Source organism: Gobius niger (assembly GCF_951799975.1).
Source record: "Gobius niger genome assembly, chromosome: 10".
Taxonomy (NCBI): domain Eukaryota; kingdom Metazoa; phylum Chordata; class Actinopteri; order Gobiiformes; family Gobiidae; genus Gobius; species Gobius niger.
In genome coordinates this window covers 14160565-14186764 of record NC_136861.1, presented here as the reverse complement: position 1 = coordinate 14186764, position 26200 = coordinate 14160565, and the positions used below count along the sequence as shown (strand labels likewise).

At 40.7% G+C, this 26200-nt stretch overlaps 1 protein-coding gene across 1 annotated transcript in view; it reads right to left on the bottom strand.

Moving 5' to 3' along the window:
- Positions 1–26200, bottom strand: part of vat1 (vesicle amine transport 1) — a 64596-nt gene that overhangs the window by 21503 nt on the left and 16893 nt on the right. The window contains exon 3 of the mRNA XM_079564500.1: positions 412–582. Within this exon, the coding sequence (XP_079420626.1) occupies positions 412–582 (171 nt within the window). The remainder of the gene's footprint in view (positions 1–411; positions 583–26200) is intronic.

Below are 26200 nucleotides of genomic sequence, written 5' to 3'. Positions count from 1 at the left end.
GCACAGCAGTAGGCAATTGAGGAAAAAAACAGGAAACGAATGGGTAATTTAGCCCAAAAAAAAAAGCCTTATCTATAGACGCCGGGGAGACACATTATTAATAGCGATGAAGGGCTACTGAGTGGAATGAGTTTGCTGTCTTTGGGAAATGGCTCGACTACATGCTGACAGACTGTGGTCCACGCCAGAAAACTCGCAAAGAATTGTTTCCAGGGGAGAGAAGAAAACTGCAGTTCAAGAGGAGATTCTGATGAAGTGGGAATATTTTAAGATGAAATCCTTTGACTGAAAACACTTTGGGTGATTCTTAAACTTGCCACGTCGGGTATTTAAAGACAAACTATAACGCCAATGCCATTTATGATGCTATATCACACCTGCCCTTCATAGAAAATCCGCCGTTCGCGTTACCTTTTGGGCTGATCTTGCGGACCTCCTCCACATAGTCCTTGGAGCGGTAGTCGATGGGGTGTGTGACTCCGGACTCAGTCAGGGCTTCATGTTTGGCGGCCGACGCTGTCCCGAACACAGTCACGTCGTTCACTGTTTTACAGAGCTGTGTGGCTGCAGTGCCTACACCACCTGAGGAGAGAAACAAGGGCAGTTTGTGAACATTTCAATACTTACAGAGACAATCATTTGAGTGGTCGTACTATACGCAGAAGGTTGACAGTTTGCATCCTGCTGTGGCCAATTAATTTTGTCATTATGTCCTTGAGCGAGACGAGGGAATGGCTACATGCATAACAAAACACTTGGAAATGCATTTAAAACGTAATGCAAATGTAAGCCATTGTTGTAGAGGGATTTCATGAAAACATGAGTGTAAGATAAGTTAAGACGGGTTTTATATAGTCTTAAGAACAATACCAATGGCAAAAGCATGCAGCATAAGGTTTTCAACTTAAATGTGCATTATGCAACGTTTTATGTAGAAAAAATATGTTTATATTTGTGCATATTTGACTCTGTAGTGACCCAGTGGCTGTATGAGTGGTTAGCATGGTGCCTTTACTTTCCATCACAGCGGTCTCTAAGATGCTCCAGGATGAATTGTTTGGAAGGTTTTCACTGCTGACGGACCCTCTCATCAGGAAACCTACAAAACAATTGATTCTGGAGTGTCCTAGAGACCACTGTGATGGAAAGTAAAGGCACCATGCAGACCACTCATACAGCCACTGGGTCACTACAAGTTCAATTATGCACAAACATCAACCTTTTTCTTGCATAAAAAGTTGCATAATGCATCTTTAAGTGGCCTAAACGCCTTCCTAAAACTGACTTTTATTTTAGAAACTGACTCAAGATTTGACCTCAGCTGCAAAGGAGGAAGTGAAAGGAGAAGTTGCCTGTACAAATGTGTTAATGTGATCATTTGATTCTTGGTGGTTTGCTTATCATCACTGAATGAGGAGTGAGGAATGCAATGTTAAGTACTTTGGACATATGCTGTATTCAACAAAGATATATTTAGTTTAAAATGAATCACTTACATTGGTATCAATAGCTAGTGGCAGATTGAGCTACCACTTTTTATCTGCAGCCTTATGCAGAATGTGCTAATTAAACCTCACACTGAATAATACACTGAATAATTTGTCAATACCAGCCTGATACAACAATAAAGCAGATAACCTGACCCTATGCTCCTGATCTGTGAAAGAAAGGAAAAACACCAGCCCCGTAAGTGACCTAATCTAGTTTCAGTCTTGTGCTGCAGCCAAGAATCCCGTCCTACACGTCCCCTCTGTGCAGGTATAGGCCTAAATAAGATCTCCATAATCAAATGTCCCTGAGATGACACTCATAACAGCAGCTGTTTATGAAGGAGCTACACAATTACATTAGGCTCATTATACCTGCTTAAGGCCACGCAACACACAAGAACATGCCCAGCGCCGGAGAAAGTAGCTTTTGTATCGACCATGATGCGAGAAATAATGTGTTTTCACAAATACCACAGAGGTTTTATAAATAAAGAAGTTTAATTGAACAGTCTGAGGAACTTCACAGTTCGTTTGCACAACTCACAGAATTGACAAAAGATAAGAGGTGCACATATATTTAAAAAAAGAAGAAAACAAAAGAAAAATAACTAGTCAGCTTCCGAGACATGTTTTTTTTTAATAATAATGGTACACACCTGTATTGCACTTTACAAACTTCTCAAAGTGCTACACTATTGTTAAGTCACACCGCATTTAGTGATTGTACGCTATTATTGTAGCCACAGCTGCCCTGGGCAAGACTGACAGGAGTGAGGTCTACGCTGTCAGGCCCCTCCAACCACCACCAAAAGCAGGCAGGGATGGATTGAGTCTGGCCCCGTAATCCACTGGGAGACGTACAACAAGGCCACTGACTTAATGTGTTCATTTAGCTCACTTGGTAAATCACGGGACTTACTCCCAGACTGTTACAGTGTCACAGGTTTTCTTTTCACATGACGATGTCAAACGACCAAAGATTTCCTACAACAGTCAAGTGCTGGCCTACGTTCAGGCCAATCTGTTTTCACACATGGGTCGCTGAAGCAGAGCCTGCTCTCTCACTAGTGCCTGCCAGCTGGGTCACACAGAGCATCGACAGTTTGTGCTAACAGGCGCCAGGATCTGAACCGCCAACCTCCTGACTACATGACAACCCGCTCAACCAGCTAAGCCACGGTGATGGGAGGGGAGTGGTTCAAATTGAAGAAATACAAATGGAAATTGGCCAAATGCTGTTCCACTGTAGACACGATCAGAACAAGTTTTAAAACTATTATAAATTATCATGAAACTCAGAGAACTTCATGGATCGGATGAGACGTATTTTGGAGTGTGGGGCTGCCATTTTGAGAGCAGTAAAGGAATACAGACTAAATATGCAGGATAACTTAAAGGGGCTAGATGCAACTTAGCCACTTTATGCTCACTACTGCCACCTCAGGCCATACATGTAACTGCAGCTTCTATACAGTGCAGGATTTTAGAGGCAGTTGAGGTGAATAGGTCTGGGCTCATTCTACACCTTAGAACAGTGGTTTCCAACCTTTTTTGCCTCGCGTACCCCTTGAGTCGTGGATTTATACTCTGAGTACCCCCTACCTTGAGGATTTTGCCTATATTATTACAAAGTGACCAACTAAATTAATATTATACAGTATTTAACAGTGTGTTGTGTTCAAAATTAAGCAAAAATACTCTCAAAATCAAACCTGAAAAACATACTTAAAACTAACTGCTAACCACTGCCTTAGGACATTGTTGGAACATGTAGGGGGAGGAAAATACTTAATTTTTACATTTTTAACCTCTCTATAGTCCCTTTAAACGTGGGAATAAAATAATACATCACTAGTATATTTTTGACGAGAATAAAACATTATAACATGATCAAAAGCTAAAAAAAAAAGTAGATTTGGAATTTTTTTCAAGAGCACTGTGGGGCCTGCGCGTTCTTCAGTAGATGTTTGAGATGACTGTGTTTGCGGCGGCTGCCATATTGGTTACTGTGTACATATCTGTGGTGAGGCCAGAGACGGTGTTTGCAGAAGCAGCCGGAGCAGGAGTAATAGGTTACTGATAAGCAGTGGCTTGTTTGAAGCGCAGCTTTTGCTTGAGGACTCGAAACGGTGAGTCGTCCATAAAGGTCACTCACGCCTGGGCAAATAAACAGAACGGCTTATCTGATAGATGAGAACACAGGGACACAAAGGCTGGGTTTGACAGCACAATATTAGAACCACACATTCTCAGTAGTGACGGTGGTCAGGATTCAATTGTGGCTGGTGAAATTTTGATTTGATTAGTTGTGTAGTCCGGAAAGGTGGACTATTGAGCTTCTTATGAATTCATGGAGACTTAACCTCTTATCAAACCCCTGAACCAACACATTTTCTCTAGTTCAGTTTTACCCAAATCTAAAAGCTTCTCGACTTGAGCTTACAGCCTCTAGGCCAGGGTATACGCCTCATTTGAAAGCTAAGACCTACTGCTTTGCTGCATTGTCACTGTGTTTAAGTTATGCTTTTGTTGCTTTCTTCATCATATTTTTTCCTTATTTTTTGGACACTTTTTTGTCATGTTTTAGTTGCTTTTTTATTGCGTTATTGTTGCTTCTCTCGCATGTTTTTGTTGCTCTTTTGTCGCTTATTTGTGGCTCTGCTTTTTGCTTTAACAAAAAAATTTTGTGTGCTTTTTTTTGTATTTTCATCCTTGTTTTTGTCGCTGTTTTGACGCTCATCTGTCACGTTTGTGTCGTGTTTTTGTCACATTGTTATTGTTGCTTTACCGGCACATTTCTGTTGCTTCTTCTGTTTGCTTCTGTGTCGCATTTTTCACTCTTGTTTTCGCTGCTGTTTTGACGCTTTTTTCAAGAAGAATTTTAGGTCTGGGTAAAGCCAAACTGGAGAAAAAGTGCTCGGTTCAGGTGGGGGTAAAGAGGTCAACTTTCACTGACAAATATCACCTCCAACTCAAGCATAAGCACTTGAGACAACCACAAAGGCAGGAAGTCTGGGGGTGCGTGAGAAGTCAGGCTGCCAGGTATGAGTGTAAAGAGCAGTGACTGCGCTCAGTATTATAGCGCTGGTGCCCCACAGCAAGAAAGTCGCAGGTTTTTTGTTTGGAAATTTCCCCATGGCTACAATGCAGTGTGGCGTCTCACGTGTGCTCATTAATATGCGCAGTCCCCCAAAAATAAAGAAGTAACTCATGCCCCTAGAGGCCATAAGCGCAACTGCAGGTGTTGTAGCATGTTGTGATTTTTTAACTTATTAATTGTCCGTGAGAGTAAATACTATGCTGACAGAAAAGACGAAGGGAGAGAGGGATATTGTACATCCAATAACACAATGGAAATCATTTTTCCCACTCAAACTTGGCTGTAGATACTGTTTAAAGTGGTGCTAGCCCGCAGTTAGCTTTGCCCGCTAGCCTGTTAGCTTCTTCTTCGTGATTCCATTAGTGTGCATTGGTTGCTGCGGTCCGGTGGCAGTCAAGTTGCAATTGTGGTTTTCTGGCCAGGGACACCAGGGGGAGATGAAAGACCCTCCAGTCATCCCATTAACACTTGTATCACCCCCAGAGGGACTACGGAAAGGATTTATTAAGGTAAACAAGTTACTTAGTATTGCTTTAAGTAGACATGTTTTAAAGTAATGTTAGAAATGCTGGTCACATATTGGTTGCTTCAGTGGCAGAGAGTAAGTTATGAGGTAAAGCAAGGACACATTTGTTTATGTAGAAACCATAGTACTCAGTGCAGGCTGTAACTCTTAAATTGTTTCATCTTCGTGAAGTCTTAGCGGAGAGATAACAGGCCATTCGAGGCGTCTGAAGCTGACAGTGACAGTGAGAGCCAAAAACAGCCTGCTTCTGTCGGTTCGTCAGACTGTTGTTTCGTCGCTTTGATCCGTGCTGAGAAACCAACTTTGTGTTGCCACGGAAACATGGGCCAAATCACCAGCGATGACTGAGCAAAGGCGGCCATTTTGTTTCATTGACTGCTCTTTGCTTTGGGCAAATATGAGTCGTCAGATGGTTATCACAACTTCATGTGTGTTCATTCAACCAGCCACTGCAGGTGAAGAGAGGAAACAACAACAACAATGACTCCTGAGGAATGAAGAATGCATGTATTGTACTTTTGCATATAATTGATTTGACTAATTGTAAACACTGATTACTCTTTACTCCCGGCAAGTAGGCCTATCACACATTACAAATGACTTAAAGTTCTTGATTTAAATGCCTCAGTCATTAATTTGATAGATATTTATGGGAATATGTATCTTTATTCATGTCATGTCTCAACTACAGTATAATAAAAAGCAGCCCAGTTAAAGCCTTAGGCCACTGTGAGAGTCCGCTTATAATAAATAATTCTATCAAGTGACACGCTCTTCGTCATTATCAGCTCTTAGTGCCAATCACGATCGCTCCGAGTGCCAACAGAGGCATCCGCGCCAGGCTTTGCCTACCCATGCAGTAACAGGAAATGTGGGCATTTTGTTCCAAAAGCTATGTCAGAGGGATTGTTCCAGAGGCCCAAAAAAATCTCCATGGATCCGATCTGCAGAATTCAGCATGGAACTGTGTCCGAATGTCCACCCTGCCACACTAGCAGAGTGTACGGACACACAGCTCACCACTTTCTCATCAGATCAAGCGATTTAGCTAAACTCTGGTTCAGTATGTATGGATAAATATTTGTCAAATAACTTTTATTTAATGTGGATTTCATGTTAATGAAGGAAACAGACTGGATAATTACAATTGCCTAAGGAGGAGGCGACCGATCATTTAACAGCTTGAGTTCAAAGGTACGCAGCTCATAAGCAACAAACTTTAAATACTTTTCACTGTAACACATAATTTAACAGTGATGGATTTATAATCTCAATACAACAGGCCTGTAAAATAGCATGTTTGACTGTTTTCACTCAGCGCTGTGTCCAGTTCAAAGACCTGTTGTTCGTTTCAAACTCTTGTAATGCATTGTGGCTTGACCAGCCAATGCTCACAACTTTTCAAGATGTATAGTGACAAAGCTTGAGTGCATACTGACACAGCCTGGGCTTATTAGGAACACTTTAAAGCTACAACATAAAGTTATTGCACAAAATGATCAAAGGTTGCAGTATAGATCAGATATATAAGGTCATGTTTGAAAATAGTTAAGGGGGAAAACAATTGAGAAAAATCTAAACTTTCTCTAATTTAACACAATTATGAATATAGTTTTCCACTAAATAAAGATGCAAAGACATGGAGAGGGGCAAAGTGGTTCACATGAATAGAGAGAATGCTAACTGCTTCATATTAGTATTGTGCTAAAGCTAGCTAGCGCGAGCTACGGCTGCCGTTTTTTCACTTCAACTGAACAATCTGCTGTGAATAAACATCCATTTGGACCCAATTTAGACTTGACTTTATTTGTATGTGATAAATTAGTGAAAAAGTGTATTACCCAAAATAACCTGTTTTCCCCCTCGGCGAGGCCACGCCCCCTTCTATGACGCGATGTCTGTATCCATACGGTTCTATATTCAGTCACGCTATGCTAAAACGTATTGTTAGTAGTAGTGTAAAAATGTATTCCCGGACAGACTTGTTAAAATAGTCTCCTGTCACCTCTTATAGGCGCTAAGCTGCGAGAAAAAAAAACATGCAACATTTAATAAGTAAAGGAATATCACTTATGCTTTATGAGGCGGGGAAACCTATTTAGCAAGAAGTAAGGGGTCCCTTTTTTCTAGTTTCTAAATCTGCTCCTGGCTGCCTGTTTGACAGATGACTGTGGAGTAAAGTATGCATTTTAATAACCCTGCATGGGTCCTGGTGGTGGTAGCTGATGCAGTGAGTCAGATAAATTTACCTGCCTCTAAATCTCAGAAAATACCTCCTGATCTTGAGTCATGAGACCGTGGAGCTGAGCCAGGACCCTTCTCAGTGCCTCACGTCAACTTGCATCACATTGGGCTGCACACCTCACGTATTGCTGCTAATCTCTGCAAATATGCACAGATTCAAACTATTTCCATGCGACTGGGAAGTGCTTGGAACAAGAGTGTGGCTTAGTGTAAACTTTGTATGTTTAAAAAGATTCAAAGGTGAAATTCAATTCAAAGTTTCAGAATGATCCAAATGAGGGAGAAGTGCAGATATATTGCCCCTGTACTGCCCTGACCACAACATAACAATAAACACTTAACAAGACAGCAGCTTAAGCAAATTCTTGCCTCTAATTTCATTCGTTGCCCACAAGATCCAATTGAATTGTTTACACTTGGAGATCCGTCAAAAGGCATCCACCTTGAGCAGTTTGTTTTCCACTCTGTCCAGATGAGCACACAGAGGAGCCTTGTGTCTCGCAGACTCGCTTTTTGGCACAGAGCAGGACTTGGCTGAAATAATGCGACTGTTATAGCAGGAGCGAAGAGGAATTTTCCCCAAAACAAAAAGGAATCCAGGCTGACACAAGGGTCGCTGGGACTGGCCCACGCCCTCAGCGCAACGGGGAGGATATAGATTAGATAGACAATGGAGAGTTATTATTCTCCCATCAATTAAAACGTGTGTAAAGTCTACATTTACGGATCACTGCATGAAACAACATATAGGGCTCCAGCTCGAGATCATCACAGAGAAATCAGCTAGCATTTTTCTAAAGGCTTAGAGGTGGCTCCATTTAACCAGGCTGGGGACTGTTGTTTTTGTTGATGCACCTTTTTTTAATGATGCTAGGTGACTAAACATGACACATGGCCTCACATACATTAGGCTGAGCCCCTCTCTCTCTCTCCCCGTGCTAGAGTCTGCGCCTATAGGTCCATGGTCTGAGTGCGACTGACTGCAATGGTACAGGGACTTCATCTTTTCTCAGGACAGTTTTTTCCACACTTTAATACAGTAGTGTAGTGCGCAGACGGTGCTGTAAATAAAAAATCTTGAAGCCATGGTTAAAGGATGAAGAGAGCGGACACTTTTGGGAAAAGCCATGTTCGCAATGAGAGCACTTCTGCCTATTGTGGTGTAATCTGTCTGTCAAAAGCCTGTCAACGTCAATTTCCAGTACTTTTTTTCATTACTTATTAACCTAATCAGCCTACTAATACTAAACACATTGAGCGCCGCGCTGTTTTTGAGATTTAGCTGTTGAGTGCCAACAATTCAGACCATTTTTCATGATATTTGTAGAAATCCAAAGCTAAGCGGAGGCTAGTTTGGATCAAAATTGACACGTTTTGAAACACCACGTGTTGCCACAGATCAATCACTTTTTCATCGCATGTGCATTTAAATAGCCTGTTTCTCGGATTTAAGACTTTATCAGGATGTTTCTCAGCCGTCCTTGGATCAATTTTGTCCATGGGAAGTCGCTCTGCTTTCGCAAACTCGCTCCAGAGAGAAAGAGAGAAGTGTCAGCTTTACAGCTGTTCGCTACGCAACACCACGCTCCCTCCCTTGGACTAAAAAAACACAATAATGTATGAAATATCCAGATCGTGACTTTTCAGAAGTTTTTGATCGTCATTTATTTAAGTTTTGTTCATCACAGAGCTACCAAAATCACACATAAGGTAAAGAAAAAAAACCTGCATGTTTTCCGTTGTTTGGCACTCAATTTGTTAAGAAGTGTTTTTATTATGAAACTGACTAAAACTAAATAGCATTTTTGTCCAAATGGCTAAGACTAAAACTAAAGAGAGCTGCCAAAAATAACACAGGACTGGTACCTTATAGCGACCCACAGTATTGCAGTCTTTAGTTAGTTAAATCACACAGCACTTGTTAGCATTTGGCCTGTCCCAATGTATTCCTATGGCCCCAAACGGGGTGAAGTTGGAAGCTACCACACTCTTCCACGGGCACACACAAGACCAGACAGGTACGTATGAACTCGTCTAAGCTCAGGTATCTCATATCTCAATATGGAAAAACATTGGCCTGTTCCTTTAACAAGCAAATTTCAGTGCAGTTCAGAGCTAAGTGAAGCATGTCATGTTTCGTCATATGAAGTATCAACCCAATAAAAAATACATACAGTACATGAAAACTTAATAAACGCTAAAGCTTCTCTGTAAGAACATATGGCATTCGATATTCTCTGTGTCTCTTTAAGCAGAGATCCTGTTCTCGATTTATTTCTACACTTCCTCAACAGGCCGTCTCTCCAAGCCTATGATTATCTTGTGGCACTGGTGGCTGACAAGGAGGATACTTAAAGTGGGCTAAAGAATCTCTCTCCTCACACCGGCTCCAACATCGAGGCCAAGCCAAATAAATGGATGTTTCATTGCCACTGCAGCTCCGATACAAGCCGTGTAAATGGTGAGAGGAGTTTTTTTGGAAGTTTTGAGGTCTTACCGAGTGTTACATAACCCGAGACTGTGGGTTTGGAGCGAGAACGAGCCTCTCTCTTTTTATTGAGTAAAGAGGAGGAAGCGTAGATTTAGGCCAGTCAGTTGTGATTGCTCAACATTTTTTGAAAAGAAAATCTACACAAAACGCCACAGGAACTTTGTAATAGGAATATGAGAGACCTTTATAAGACAACACAAAAAAAGAAATCGATAAACCAGTGGTAGACGATAAACTAAAGGACAATTTCTGCAACTGTAATTCTCTGCCTATATGTGAGAAGTGAACCCATTGATTCCCCGACTATCACAGACATAACCCCAAACGCAACCCGACAGATCAAGCGATGACACCGATGTTTACAAATACCCAGGTGCCCCTTCTTCCCCTGCACCTGCCTCTAAGCTCTGTGGTTACATGGAGGCGAATGGTGGGGGTTATCTGTCAACGGCTGCAGAGGAGACCTGCTAAAGGAGCGCTCTGATTGGCGGACGGGGTCGGTCGGAGGAGGAGGTTGCCCTGGTTTCGGCGGGGCTGATGTTGCCGTGGGCGATGCCAGGCCGCGGGAACACAAAGCCGGTTCAGCCCAGCTTCTGCCACAGACTCCTGCTCCCCCGGTCAGAGCGCATTAGCATTCACTATGAACACAGGGGCAAAGGACCTCCTCAGCGGCCGCCCTCCACAAGAGGAGAGGTGGACTCTCACGGTGCGAGATCAGTGCGACGGCTTTGGGAAATGTATTTATCTATCTGCACTGGTGAAAAATAAACATGCGTCATTTTTATGGGCGGGCTCGCCTCTCGTCCATAGACTGAAAAACATGGAAATGGGAGCCGGCTCCGGAAATGTTTTTCATGGACTTTCCATTGAAACAATTTAGCTCCTCTTTAAGTCATTATTGAACACAGCCTCGTCATTCTTTTCTTGTTTTTGTCCTTTTTTACTTTTATTTTCACCCTATAGGTTTGTTAACTGTGACATCGCTTACAATAAATAGCTACTTCCGGGTCCAAACTGTTGAGAGTTCCATAGACAAACACAGCAAAATACACAACTTTATCTGAATCTCCTGCTTAAATAACAACAGATTAAAGGCCAAAAACTGTTTTACACCTAATTAGAATAATATATCTCACCATTTCTCCAGGCAAATCAAATATATTTTGATATTTAAAATAAGCCTTCATTGTGGATGGATTTTTTTTTATAATTAATGCAAGAAAAACATTACTAAAGAAAATCCAGAGTAACAGTAATATTTCTGTGTGATCAGTTGTTTAAAAAGAGTCTGTAGTCAGCTCTATAGAGGGTTAAAATCAGCTAAATCCCATAATAGTGAACACGGCTAAAGTTCCGTTGGAAGTGGAGCGATGACATCATCACTTAACACACGTATAGAGCAGCCATTCCCAAAGTAGGAAGCATTCGGGGGGCCTCCTAAGTTTATCAAATAAATGGGTTGAAATGATCTTTATATGTATTTCTTTAAGTATAGTAAGTCAACAGCTTGTAATGACTGGTGTTTGCAAATTGTTTTGTTCAATAATAAGATAACATTTATAACAATAACATTTATGATGAAAAACATTAAATAATCTTTGAAAAGAAAGTGTGAATTCAAACTGTTGGTGGGGCCCTGAAGCACCTTTCAATCAATAAAGGGGGCCACCATGTGCTGGACTTTGGGAAGGGCTGGTACAGAGGATGTACATGCGATGTCATAGCAACAGCATGGCAGTCAGCATTACGTCCTGATTGTATCACGGCAACAGCAGCAAATTGAGTGGAAAGTCAACTCAATTTGCTGCTGTTGAAGGATCTATTTCTGTAAAGATATAAAATGTGCACACCCTCTATTCTGAATAATGGATCCAGCTTGAAAAACCCAGCCAAATTGCCAGCATGAACAAGCTCCTGTTAGCCCACTTAAAACGCTATGGCCACCACCCTCACTTAGTCGCTATTCTACAGTCTATGCATGACTCATAGCTTTGCTGGGAGTGGGACATCACTAGCTTGTCAAGATGGAGATGTTACTGCTTTGGTTTGACTGCAAGTAGCCAAACATGAGGTTTGAATTCATTTCTATAACCTACTGCAAAAATAGGATTTCCGGTGCCTTGATGACGCCTATGATGATGTAAATACACACAATAGAAGCTAATGTCTTTCATCAGATCATTTATAATTGATAGAACAAGTCTTAAGCAACCAATTTCCTTGAAAGCAGATTGATAAGTAAATGTATGATGCGACAGCGTGTAATACAAGCAAAGGCCTTTGTAAGCTCCTTAATAATTCATGAGGACAATCATCTCCAAGCCAATCGTTCACACAAACAGATGCTTTTACATCTCCCATTAAACACACTGGCGCGTTTAACATTTCATTTTTCCCCTCTGTATTCAGCTGTGAGCTCAGGGTTAACTCGCCGCAGGGTTGGCCTCAAGCGCTGACAGAATACATGAAGATCTACGGCAGGAAGGAGCGCTCATTCAGAAAGCCCCAACAGACTCACGGCCACCTGCGAAACAGGGGAACTTACAGCGTGATATGAGGACGTTCAGACCGGCCAAAAATGTGACAGAAATTAATAAAGAAATCCTTAGGGCTACGCAATATATATGAGATTTTTGTTGCTGTTAAATTCTTGGATTACGTGATATTTTATGAAACCAATGCAGTTTCTGTTGCATTTAAAGCAGGGGTGTCAAACTCATTTTGGGTCGCGGGCCGATATTCAGCTCCCACGGCGGGTCATGGGCCGCATATAATAGAGAACATTTTCCCAATAAATGAATAATAATAAGCTGTGATTTGGTCAAAGCCTCAACTTGACTGTAGATTCATTAATACACTTGTACACTTACACTTGTATTGCACTTTACAAGCCTGTGTCACAAGTTCCTCAAAGTAGTAGTCATTATTCATTCACTCCACACTCAGTGGTGGTAAGCTGTTTTTAAAGCCACAGCCGTCCTGGGGCAGACTGACCATTTACCACGTGGCTATGTAATGTGGTGTTCATATCCTGAGCTCTTGTGATGTCAGTGCCCTCTGCTGGACACGTTTTTTTTACATTTAAGGCCCCCTAGTGGCGAGAATGAGCATTCTGATTATTCTTTAAAAATTCATAACTCCGGACAGGACTGGGCTAGAGACTTACTTTTTTTTTTTTTTAACATATGCTGGACTTTATGCTCTACAGGGCATGGGCCGGATTAAATCATCCGGCCCGCGAGGCCGTACGTTTGACACCCCTGATTTAAAGCATATCCTAAGAACTTGAAATGTGCCGAAACGAGGCTTGAAAATGACTAAATCATGATCAAAACAATTGGATAACATGGAACTAAATTAGTAGGGGTGCACCGATACAATACCAGGGGCTTATTCATCTGAAAAACTAACCCAGCGATTAAATTGAAGACATACAGCATGTCCATATTGAGCAAAAATGAGCCACAGCAAAACAAACAAAATGCTGTAGCTACAGGATAAGTTACTATAAACACATGAGAAAATCCAGATGGAGCTTAAGTAAATTCGAAAAGAGACCCTTTAGCTGCCGTAATAATATACTTTTGTTAAATAACAATACATAAATGAATAAAGCACAGGCATTGCGGAGCTTTTGGACATGGGCTGTTCTGTCTATGATGGGCAGTGCAATAAAAAAAATAATATTATATTGAATAAAAAATAAATACATTAAATGGCATCTGTGCAATTTTGATATGACTTCTCTTATAAGTGTGGCCTACTTTACTTAAGGAAATGTAAATGAGTAAATTAACTAATTACAAACCAATCTGCTGTGAAAAAGTCAGTATGTTGAAGAAAATGCCTTGTAGTCGTATCGGTATTTGGTATCGGCAAGTACTTAAATCAAAGTACTAAATTAGGATGCATAGCTTGGTTCCATTGTGAAGCACTACACACTTTCAAAATTGAGACTCAAGAACAAGAAGAGGTAAGTAACAAACACTGGTAAGTGCTACACTAGGTGGCAGTATTATGCAAAAATTGATTCCCAAAACTTCAGTCAAGCAAATTACCATGGAAACCACTTCTATATAATCCAGCAGTAGCTATTTTAGGATTTACTCTTACTTACTTACACTATTATAAATTCAGTATCTAATTATTTTAAGTATGCACAATATATATATATACACAGTATGACCAATAATGTGGATAATGATGCAATATCCACATGATGCCACAATATGTTGCAAAATCACTGAGTTCCTCCATCTGACTGACACAAAGCAAAAACACAGGCAGCGTAAAAATGTGCAAACCAAAACTTATTAAGTCATGATTTTTTTAAGCTTTGTTTTGGATCGGTAATCCTTTCTTGGAGGGAAATATTGCTTCCAGAAACAGTGGCGCACGTGGCTACATTCAACAAGGCCATCACTGCTCAGTCATCGCTGTAGGATGTCTTACATTACCCTCTGCATCACTTAAGGTTGAGCATTACCAGATCGCTTTGAGCTGCTAGTGAAGCGTTACAGAAGCTGCCAAACACAGTCACGGCGGCTGGAGAGCTTTAATACAGCTGCTATTACAGTGGGATCCGACATGTCAAACTCACTGTTAGGAAAACTTTTATGAGGAGGGAACAGAGGCCACTTGGAAACCACAGCGTCTACAACAAGCCGGCAGTGGAGATAAAAGCAACTATTTTCACAACACAAACTCAGTCATTTCGCAGATAAATACTAAGCCTATTGAGCATTTGAACAATTCGTTGTATCGTAGAGGGAACACAAAACAGTCCTTGATATTTTAGAAGCTCACAATCTACAACTGGACCCGTTCTGCTGTGTGTTCATCACGCCACCATAGATTTGCTGGCATGCCGTTGGCTTTAAGTGACGCTTGTTTTCACTATTTGTGTCATTCTCAGTATTGTCTGTAGACGGTGCTGTAGGCAAATCCTGGTCATCTTACTCTTTAGTATTTTATATTTTTGCCATTTTTTTTTTTGCCATTTTATACTCACTACTGCCACCTCAGGTCATACGTGTAACTGCAGCTTCTATATTAAGGGCTCATTCTACACATTAGGACATTGCTGGAACGTGTAGGGCGAAAATACATAATTTTAACATTTTTAAACTCCGTATAGTCCTTTTAAATATGTTTACGAATGTAAAACATGGAAAAGTATTTTAATTTCTAACTGGAGCTCAGCCATAGAAGTGCTGACCCGTTCTGAGCAGTTTCATTACCGAAATGTGTTCATCACACCACCATTGATTTGCTGGCATGCCGTTGGCTTTAACCTCTAAACCCCCACCTGAACCGAGCACGTTTCTCCAGTTTGGCTTTACCCATATCTGACAGCTTCAACAAAAGTCACAAAAGAGCGACAAAACCCCAACAAAGAAGCAACAAAAGAGCAAAAATGGGACAAAACGTGGCAACAACGTAGCCTGGCTAACACCAGACTAAAATCACAAGTGATATTTAGTCTGGGGACCACCAATTAATTTTCTCGTAGGAGAGGTGTGGTTTACGATCGTCCATACTCGTTTATTGGGCGATACGAAAAAAAAAAAAAAAGTCTCATGCGTCTGCACGTAGCCATGGCCAATCGTATCATCGTATGAGATGACGTATGCCCTCAGAGGAAGAAGGTCCTACTGTACACGTATGCTAAGAAGAACAGAGCCGACCTCAGGATTTTTTGTTGTTTTATTCAATACAAATACAGTATAAATAATCTTTGTTGCACAGTGACTTTTCAGTTAGAGAAAGGGTTTGCCTTTGCAATTTTGTTTATGCTGATGCACTTTAATTAAATACACCAAATATATATATTGAACATATATTTACAGTTCGCAGTTATTTTGTTTTAAATGAGGGGGAATCGAATCGTAAATCGAGTTATTTTTTATAAAGAAATCGCAGATTTATTTGGGGAAAAAAATGCCTAGCTCTACGACAACGCAACAAAAACTTTACAATCACTTTTATAGCCCTTAGCTTTCAAATGAAGCGTTACACTGTTGAAGCTTTTCCATTTGGGTAAAGCCAAACTGGGGAAAAAAATGCTCTCAGTTCAGAGGTTTAGTGACGCTTGTTTTCACCATTTGTGTCGGTATTGTTTGCAGAAGGCGCTGTGGGCCACAGTCTCTCACTCAAACACACTCTCACTTCTTCTTTTCATAGACATTTTTACAAAACTAAAATGTATACATCGACGCTGAGGTACCAAAACAGTGTATTTTAGAGCCTAAATAATGCATGATATGTTCACATTGGGATGTACATGACGCAATTTTCCCTTTTGTTACATGTTCCTACACTATTGAGATACTTTTCTTATTCAAACAATTATCAAATCCTCTAGCACAATAATCTCATAACGTTACATCTTATCTCTCATCTTTTCTACACTGGAAGCAATTCCTGTCTCAACCAGCCACAATAATGAGACTGGAGCGGGCAATGGGGGCAAAGGGGTTATTCAGGGACACAGCAACAATGCAATGATGGGGAATGCTCAAAGTATGGACACAAACGTATCACCCCTGTTACTATACTATACAAAAGTGTGATTTAAGTGCTCTGTGTGATGAATGCAGTGCTTCAGTTGATCATGTTAACCCTGACTCGTTTTTAAGAAGATGCTGTTGCCACGGCTGCAAGTCAAATGTCTCGCCTGTACCAATGCCAACGTCTTACACAGTCTTGAAGGGAGTGGGGCCAAACCTCCAGATAAATCACAACCGCTGCGTCATAACTCAAATACATTATCGGCAACAAAACGGACTTGACACAATGCGCTCGGCGTCGGCCGGTAAATAAAAAGGAAAGAGGAGGACGTCATTGTTGGAGCGGCGCAGACCTAGATCTATGCAGGAATGTTGGGAGCGGGTGGGGCAGCGGGGACGCCAGCCAGAGTTCAAAAACTAAAGGCCAGTTCACGGAGAGTTCAGGGTAAAGGACAGTTGGCACGAGCAGACTCACGAGATCTATACTCAAAGATCTGCCACCAAGGAACGATAAATTACTTTAAAAAAAGACTAGAAAGAAGATACAGATATTGTAAAGCGGGTTTATTAATGTGAAGCAGAGAGAGAGTTACAGAGATGGAAGAAGAAAGGCGAAAGGAGATATTAGTTTTAAATACTTTAGACATATTTACTCACTGGGTTATTTATCTATATAAATTTATTTGCTTCACAGTTTGCATGGTTCAACACATTTTCAGGAGAGGCAGTTATGGTTTCATCTACACATGACACGAGGCTAACCTGATTGTCACATTTACAAGAAACATAGAGCAATGGTTGTTCTATAAAAATCAGATTAATAATAATAATAATTATGCCTTACACTTGTAATGCGCTTTACAAGCCTGTATTAACAAGTTTCTCAAAGCGCTACATTGTCGTCATTATTCATTCACTCCATACTCGGTGGTGATAAGCTACTGTTGTAGCCACAGCTGCCCTGGGGTAAACTGACGGAAGCGAGGCAACCAGTCTGCGCCATCGGCCCCTCCGACCACCACCAACCACTCACTCACACACCACATTCACCCCAGGCTTCCTGGTGTTACCAAACGGTCTCCCATCCAAGTACCGACCAGGCCCTTCCCTGCTTAGCTTCCAAGATCTGACGGGATTGGGCATAGCAAAGGCGGTATGGCCTGATTACATTGTGAATGAAGCAGGTGGCCAATCAGAGTGCTCCTTCTGTAGCAGGGTTGATATCACAACATATTTTAGCTTTTGTTTTCCTCCCCCTACATGTTCCAGCCATGTCCTAATGTGTAGAATGAGCCCAGACCTGTTCACCACAACTGCCTCTAAAATCCTGCACTGTCGCTCAAATTTTTTTTACTTCGGGTCCGAAGTGCCGTCATGCACCGGCTTAATATAGAAGCTGCAGTTACACGTTAGACCTGAGGTGGCAGTAGTGAGCATAAAATGACCAACTTGCATCTAGTCTCTTAGTCTTTTGACAAAGATAGAATATCTTGACTAAAAATATTTTGTTTTAGTCAAGATTTAGTTAAATTATTCAGTTTTAGTCTAGTTTTTGTCGACTATAATTGCATGTAAATTTAAATCTCAGATTAATTTAGTCAACTTTGCATTTATAACGTTTATTATAACCAGGGCCAGTCCTCACCAATTTGCCGCCCTAGGCAGAAAACAGCATTAATAATATTAATGTATTGCACAGCTTTTTTCTGAATTTTCTTGGCTAACCGTAAATAACATTCTACCTGTAAAGTTTTTTTAAATATATTTTTTTGCTGTGTTTTTCTATCATCCTTTTGGACACACTTTGGATATGAAAAATGCTTGTTTTGTTTTATCATGATTTCCATTGTTATATTATGATTATCTATTCATTAAAAGAAATAAATCTGAACATATGCAATCATGAAACATGCGGCGCAGTTATATTGGAGGAGGAACCTCTACACTTCTGAAGTACATTAAATTCTGGTCCTACATGCTCCCTGGAGAGGGGTTTGAAAGCTTGAAATTTCTAGTTTCCATCACAGTCTCGAGCCTTTTCAGTTCCAAAGTTATGTCGGAAAATGGCTGATGCTGTAGAGTGCGGGAGCATGGACCTCATGGGGTTCAAAAATTAGAGTGCAATTCAGCACCCCCTCCAGCAGATGGCGCCCTGGGTCGCCTATGCCCAGGACCGACCCTGATTATAATTATATTTAATCAAGGTTCTGTGCTTCCTCTTCATTTTAATTCAGTCATATTTCACTCAATTCAAATATCTGGACATTTTAGTCACAGTCGTAGTTTTAGTCTGAAATACTTTGACTGAAATTATGATGATGGAATTAACACTGTTCTGTCGAGAAACACAGTCACCAAAAAGTAGCTTGATCGATCTTCTCCTGTGTCCAAAGGCGACTGTACAAACCAAAAAACTCCAAAATGGCAGATAATCGTATTGGTATGACAAGACCCTTGATGCTTTTCAATGGGACTTTCCAGTAAAACACCAGGGGATCCATTTGCATGATTTAGGCCATGATCTTTGTCAGGAATACTATCTGGTATTTGCATATTTATTTGGTTGATATGGACAGAAGAAAACCCACCCAAACATGAGGAAACACGCAAACCTGAGGCCTTTAGACGAGGGGAAGGATCTTACAGCACTTGCAAATAATTCCGATACAAATAAAATATCTGAAATGTCTCCGGGGAAAAGGTTAGCGCAGCCTTAGCCAGTGAATAAATCTAAACAATTGATATTCATTTCAACTGTTGTGTACATTCCTTTTTGGCAGAAAGGGAGGAGGGAAGGAGATAGAGAGAGGATGCAGATGTGTGGAGTGGACACAGACCGATGGGAGGAAATACAAGCTGCTATTGTTTGGGCCCGGACCAGACCGGACCCACGAGAGAGGCAGCTGAGGACGACTCACCAGGGCTTACTTCATGCGGGACACACAGGGAGCACAGAGAGAGCACGGGCCAGTGGTCAGCAGGCGGCATGGACTGGTCAGATGGTGCGCAACAAAAAGGTTACAGGGAGTATGGGGAATATTGAGTGACTTTTAGAAGACGTTTTAGAGCAGCTTTCCTGAAATATACAGTACATTTTTTGGCTAAATTCTGCATTGTTTTGAATTGCAATGTGTGACCGGGCCTGATGTCGCCTACCCCCTGGTCCAGTGGTTCCCAAAGTAGTAGGGGTTGGGAGCACTGAGCAGGGGGTCCCAAGGTGATGGGAATGGACGTCAAATTGCTGGATTGCAGGTGCTAGAATGTGATGATGTCACCGGACCAAGTGGGGGGCTGGAGCCAGTTTTTCCTATTAACAGCATTACACTTTCACAAGTCGTAGCTATTATTATTATTAATTTATGAATTACAAAAATGATCATTAATTCAGTCACTGGGTCCATAATCTCTCTGTACAAGATCCAAAAATTCCTCAAAAACAAAATAATTTTGCCTCTATATAATATTATAGGCCTTTAGAACGCTGTGACGTCACCTGCAACCCAGCAATACTGTATAACAACATAAACTGAAGCAAATGAGGATGGGCTGAGGCATTCCGAATTTGCTGAAAAAAAGCTAAAGCTTCAGCTCAGCCCGCAGACCAGATATAGACCACAGGGAGGAGTTTAGCATTGGCTAAGTCCCTCACCTCTAGGTAAACATCTTTGTAGTGCTAAGTCCTAACGACCTAACTCACACCTGAGTTTCAGGCTGAACAGCCTTTCTCTCAGCAGAGAGTAATTATCTGCCGAGTTTTTGTCCAGAAAGGAAGGTGAAATCTAAGTCCACCTGTTCCTGTTAGTGTCGCTGATGAAGCCTTTTAGATGAGAGGCGAAAAGTTCGACACTTCAATAATAATAATAATAATAATGCATCGGTTTTATATAGCGCTTTTCTGGACACTCAAAGAAGCTTTACATTGCTTTATTCATTCACTCCATACTTGGTGGTGGTAAGCTACTATTGTAGCCACAGCTGCCCTGGGGTAGACTGACGGAAGCGAGGCAACCAGTCTGCGCCATCGGCCCCTCCGACCACCAACCACTCACTCACTCACTACATTCACACAGGCTTCCTGGTGTTCCCAAACGGTCTCCCATCCAAGTCCTGACCAGGCCCTTCCCTGCTTAGCTTTCAAGGTCTGACGGGATCGGGCGGAGCAAAGGCGATACGGCCACTTCAACTACAGAGTACAGAAGACGACTCCTGTATGTCTGAGAGTCTATATGAATACAATATAAATACATATGACTAAATTGTTATAATATCAATATTATTCATATGTTTTCACAGAGGGCGTCAATTTTAAATGCCACAAGCAGAATTATTGTAGGATTATTGTGGTTCTTGTCATGGATCACTGCTGACATGTGCTAAAAAACTGGAAAAAAAAAAGAAAAAAAACAATGAATGAAACTAAAACTACCACAAAGTTGAAAGGAGCCAGGGTGAAATTATGTTTTTCCACTGAAGAAATACTGTATGTTATTAATGAGTACTAGTTCTTGTATTGATCAGTTTTGTATCATTTCAGCGTTTGTATCCAGAGGCATTTTTCCAACGATACGCAAATTCATATTTCCACATTTGAATTTCAATGATTTTCATGAAAAGAACTTCACCTAAGGCCACATTCCTTTAATTTTACTGCGTCCAATTTAGCTGCATCGATCCCTGGGCACAATACATTGAGTTTCCTTCCCATCGCGGCGTTTGTCGCTCTCCGTTAGCGGCTTATGGCCGTGCCAAAAGGCCGACCGTCCTGACAGAAGCATCAATATCTGCTGCAGATAATGTCATTGCACAAACGCCATTATGTCCAATAAAGTGTCCGTCGAAATGAATGATCTTTTTACCAGGATCTGCCAGGAGCCAAATAAGATAGAGTGTTTATAAATATAGACGTGATGATGTGGCTGATTATTCATGTAAACCTGATTTATCGATCTCATGCCAGTAAAATGGGCGATCATGGATTCGGTCATGACAGGACAGATAATTGCTCCGAACACAAAACAAAGCAGCAGTAAGATGAGAACAGATGTCAGTACTAAGTCATTTTATGCTTTTATTTGAAGAATGCTAACTGTATGTTGTGACAGAAACATTATCAAGATGAGTCTTGATCATTCATAACAGTTTGAATCCCCTCCTTTGAAATGAACAGACGCATAACTGAGGCTAACCAACAGTATTTTTGGTTCCCTGAGCATTGATGTTATTCACATTAAAAGATTAAATAATGTTAATGAAAAGAAAAGACAGTAAAGATGTGGGAAACTGGGGCTGATCAAGATTTCTGCAGCCAGTGGTGTGAAAGACACCAGAGTAAACAAGCTTTCACTTTCAGCTAACGGCATGCTAGTATATTGATGGGTCTGTGGTGAACACATTTGGAGGGATCAGGTGATGGATTATGGCATTAAAGAATGTTTTGTGTTCCCTCTATGGTACATTTGCGATTCAGAAAATACAGGAATACACTGGAGTGCATCAGCATGAACAGTATAACTCAAGACAGCATTAATGAAGCAAAATACCACCCCAGGTTTGTCAGGGACACAACATTATATTGCCATGGTTATCCTCTTAACCCCTTTGTCTCCAGTTCAGCTTTACCCAAATCTAAAAGCTTCTCGACTGGAGTTCACAGTCTATAAGCTATTGTCACATTTTTGTCACTCTTTTGCTACTTTTCTTGTCACTTTTTCTATATTTTTTGTCACATTTTAGTCACTTTTTGATGCCGTATTTATTGCGTTTTCATCACTTTTTTGTCACACTTTATTGCTCGTTCCCGTCACTTTTTCCATCACTATTTTGTCACATTTTAAACACTTGTTTGTTGCGTTTTCATCACTTTTTTGTTGGTCTTCTGTGGCATTTTTTACCCTTCACATTAAGAGGTTAAAAGCTCCTAATGCAAAAAGTTGGGTGTTAGAATTCCAAATGTTTAGCTGCAGCAAGAACAAGCTGGAGACTAGGATCAAGTGTTATGTAAATGCTAACTCCAGTGTATTTAATACAGAATAACAAATAAAGATGTTGACAGCATAGCAACATGCAGTCGGCCACTCCATAAACACATCCATGTGCAAAGCACATTTCTTATGATCATTTGACATTTAGATGGACTAAATTGGTGAAAACAATCTGTTTTTTGGGAAAATGTTATTGGGATGTAGAGAATTTTAATTGATGAAACTGTGGCGAACCACAGCCCCAAGTGTGACGCTCGCTCCAAATGTCAGAGCGGTTCAGATTAGGCCGTAGAAAAAGATAGACATTCCTTGATAATCTACAAGAGCGGCGTCCGGTATTCGAAAGGGCAACGCGCTCTCAGTAAATAGCAATGTGTGTAAAGGGATAATGTGTACGTTTGTGGGGAAATGCATCAAACGCTAAAGGTTGAGGTGACATTGTCATGTTGCCTGGTTGTTACTATGGCAACGGGTTGCAATACAGGAGGGACAATAAAAAGTGACACATTTGTGACATTTTTGGTCGTGTTTGTTATTGTTTAGATCAGTGATTCTTAACTGGTTCGGCATCGGGACCCACCAACACCCTGCGATGACAAGCCGCCACCCAAACAATTTGTAATGTTTAATGAAAAATACTGTATTTTCCTCACAAATTATGGTTGAATGAGCAAAAAAGCTGTAATCATTAAAAAAAAAAAAAACAATAACTGTAGTTTTTATTGTGCATTATAGATACAGACAGCATCTCTTGAATCGCCCATTATGGTCATGTTTGAGGTGGAAAACTATTTGGAGAAAAATCTAAACTTTCTCTAATTATTCAAAAACTACTTTAACAAATGCTCAATGCTGAATATAGTTTTCTACTAAATAAAGATACAAAGACATGGAGAGGAACAAAATGGTTCCACAGCCCATAAATACATAAATAACAGATAATGCTAACATGATGTATCGTGCTAATGCTAACAGCTAGCTAGTGCTAGCTATGACTGCCGTTTTTTCACTTCTAATCTGCTGTGAGAAAATATTCATATGGGCCCGATTTACACTTGACTTTATTGCGTGATTTATGTGATAAATAAGTTCATATTCCACCAGAAACTTGCTAAAAAAAGAGTGGAAAATTGTGTTTTCTATTTTCCAGCTTGACAAACCCTTCTATGATGCCGTCTGTGTCGATGGAGCAAAAAAACAACATGATAACAATATGATATTTATGCATAATTGACCTTTTTGTGACCCAATAGCTGAGTAGATTAGCATGGCACCTTTACTTTTGATCTCTTGAGCCTCACTTGAGCCTCTACAAAGCTCCAGGATTAATTGTTTTATTGTTTTTTTTACGGAGCAAAAAAGCCTGTGATGGAAAGTGACGTTTTTTTTCCACATAAAAAACATTTAACAGACTCCGGTAGTGACTTTGTACTTTTTCAGTATAGGTGAGATTAAAAGAAATGCTTTCCAGGAAAGGCTCGTGACCCACTGAAAACTGTTCCGCGACCCACTTTGGTGCTTTCAAATGTGTATCATTTGGCTAATAATGTGAGAGGCAGAGAGCCTTGACGTGAATCAAATCCACAAGCTTATCCTTCCTTTTGCAAACATTTTAATCGTAAAATTGTCAAATGTTATGGCTTATACACTCGCTATTATCAGTTTAATGAAAGATTAAACTGTCCAAGCATCTAGGTTGGGAAATAGAGCTTTGATTTTTTTGCCCATTAGTCACAGTGTTAACTTCCTACCTCCCGCCCTTAACCGAGCACATTTTCTCCAGTTCACCTTTACCCAAATCTAAAGGCTTCTCAACTGGAGATTAAAGCCTATGCTTTTCCAATGACATCACGCATAGCCATTTTCAATACCGAAGTCAAATTATTCAGTACTACAACATGTAACAATATCTCTACTCAGGATGAAAATGAAAGACAGCTGATTGACAGTGGCATTTTTATGTACTCGTTGCTCATGAAGATGTCAAGAGAGTCTCAGTCTGAGTCAGTGTTTAAGCTGCTCAAGAAGTTAGCATGCTACCGGTTAGCACCTGCTTCAACACGATAAACACATGTGTGGCTCACATCTATGAACACTGAGGAAGTACTACTGTAACAGCTCAGCTCTGACCTCTGTCACATGTTGTAGCCAAAGCTAGATGTTTGTGGTTCAGGGCTTTCTCTTGGAGAGGTCAGACCTGAGCTGTTGAAGCTAAATGCTAACTGGTAGCATGCTAACATCTTAAACACTGACTGGTTTCTTCACATAAACGTCTCTGGGGCCTTGTTTTTACTGTTTTCTTCTTGAGCAATGATTACGAGTACATAAAAATACCACTGTCAATCTTTCATTTATTTCCTGAGTAGAGATATTGTTACATGTTGTAGTACTGCATAATTCTACTTTGGTATTCAAAATGGCCGCCATAACAACAAAAGTCACATGACTGAAAGGCATGTATAGGCAGTGTGACGCCTCATAAGACTTACAAAACTGATTGTAACCTTTATGACGGGTTGTCGCCGCTTTTTTGTTGTGTTTTCGTAGTTTTTTGTTGTGTTTTGGTCACTTTTTCATCCCATTTTTTTTTTTTTTTTGACGTGGCTTTCTTGTTGATATTTTGTTGCTTTTTCATCACTCTTTAGTCTTGTGTTTTTGTCACTTTTTTCATTGTGTTATTGTGGCACATTTTTGTCCCTCATTTGCCACATTTTTTGCTTTTCGATTTGGGTGATGCCAAACTGGAGAAAATGTGCTTGGTTCACGTAGAGCATAATAGTAAAAAAATCTAATATTGTCAACTGGACTGGGTTGATTGAGTTGAGGACATTTCTCTTCTTTCTTCCTTGATATACTGTATATAACTCAGCCTATCTACAGTAAATCTCTTCTCGATGGAAAAACCCAGGATGACATAGAAAAACAAGCACAGTAATAGACAATGATTAATTCAAAGTTTACATGGACAATTTTCAAAGTGAAGCTTTGTAACATGTCAGAAAGCTGCGTTTGAGGAAATGCAGACTCCTTTCAGAGACATTATAGTCTACAAGCCAAAAGGACAGATCCACAACACTCCACTCTCTCTACTCTTAGAAACATAAAACACAGAAAATTACTAAACCAACCCGGAATTTATTGTCAAACTGCAGACTGAATGCTTCTTCTAAAGTGACTGTGCTGGCTGTCTTTAATATCAAAAGGATTACGAGAACACTCTGTCTTACATATGAAATCGCTCTCGTCTCTCCTGTCACAGCAGAGGACTTTGATCTTTAATCAGCTCATATTTGGACAGAGCCAGGGGTGGGACCGTCCTAACGAAGCCCACCACCGGGGGATCCACTGAGCCCCAGCTTCCAGCCAGCGACAGATGTTCACAGTGTTGGCATCAAACCGGTGCATGTAATTTAGCAGCATGTCAGGGCTAAAACAGGGCTGGAACAGGACTTAAATGTGCCTGTTTGGGTTTAAACCAGGGCTAAGAAAGTGTCTTTTACTAGGTCTATGCCTCAACCTAGATGAGATATTGAGCTCAAAACTGTCATTCAGAACCAACTTTATAGCTTTTCTGACCTGTAATATAAATAGTTTAGTTCACTTGTCGATTTGGCAGAAGATGGTTATTTTCAGTGCAGTATTTCTTGCAAGTTTAATTGGTTAATCCTCCTCTGAATTACTCCATTAAGAACTCACAGAGAATCGAGAATCAGATTACACAGGTTCCTAAAGGTTTGGAAAAGCGTGTAGTCTGGCTGGCCAGGCTAAACCAGGACTAAACTAATAAAAGTGGAGATTCTGAACAAGGATTTAAACAGAATCTGACTAGGACTCCACTACATAACAAGACTCTAAACAT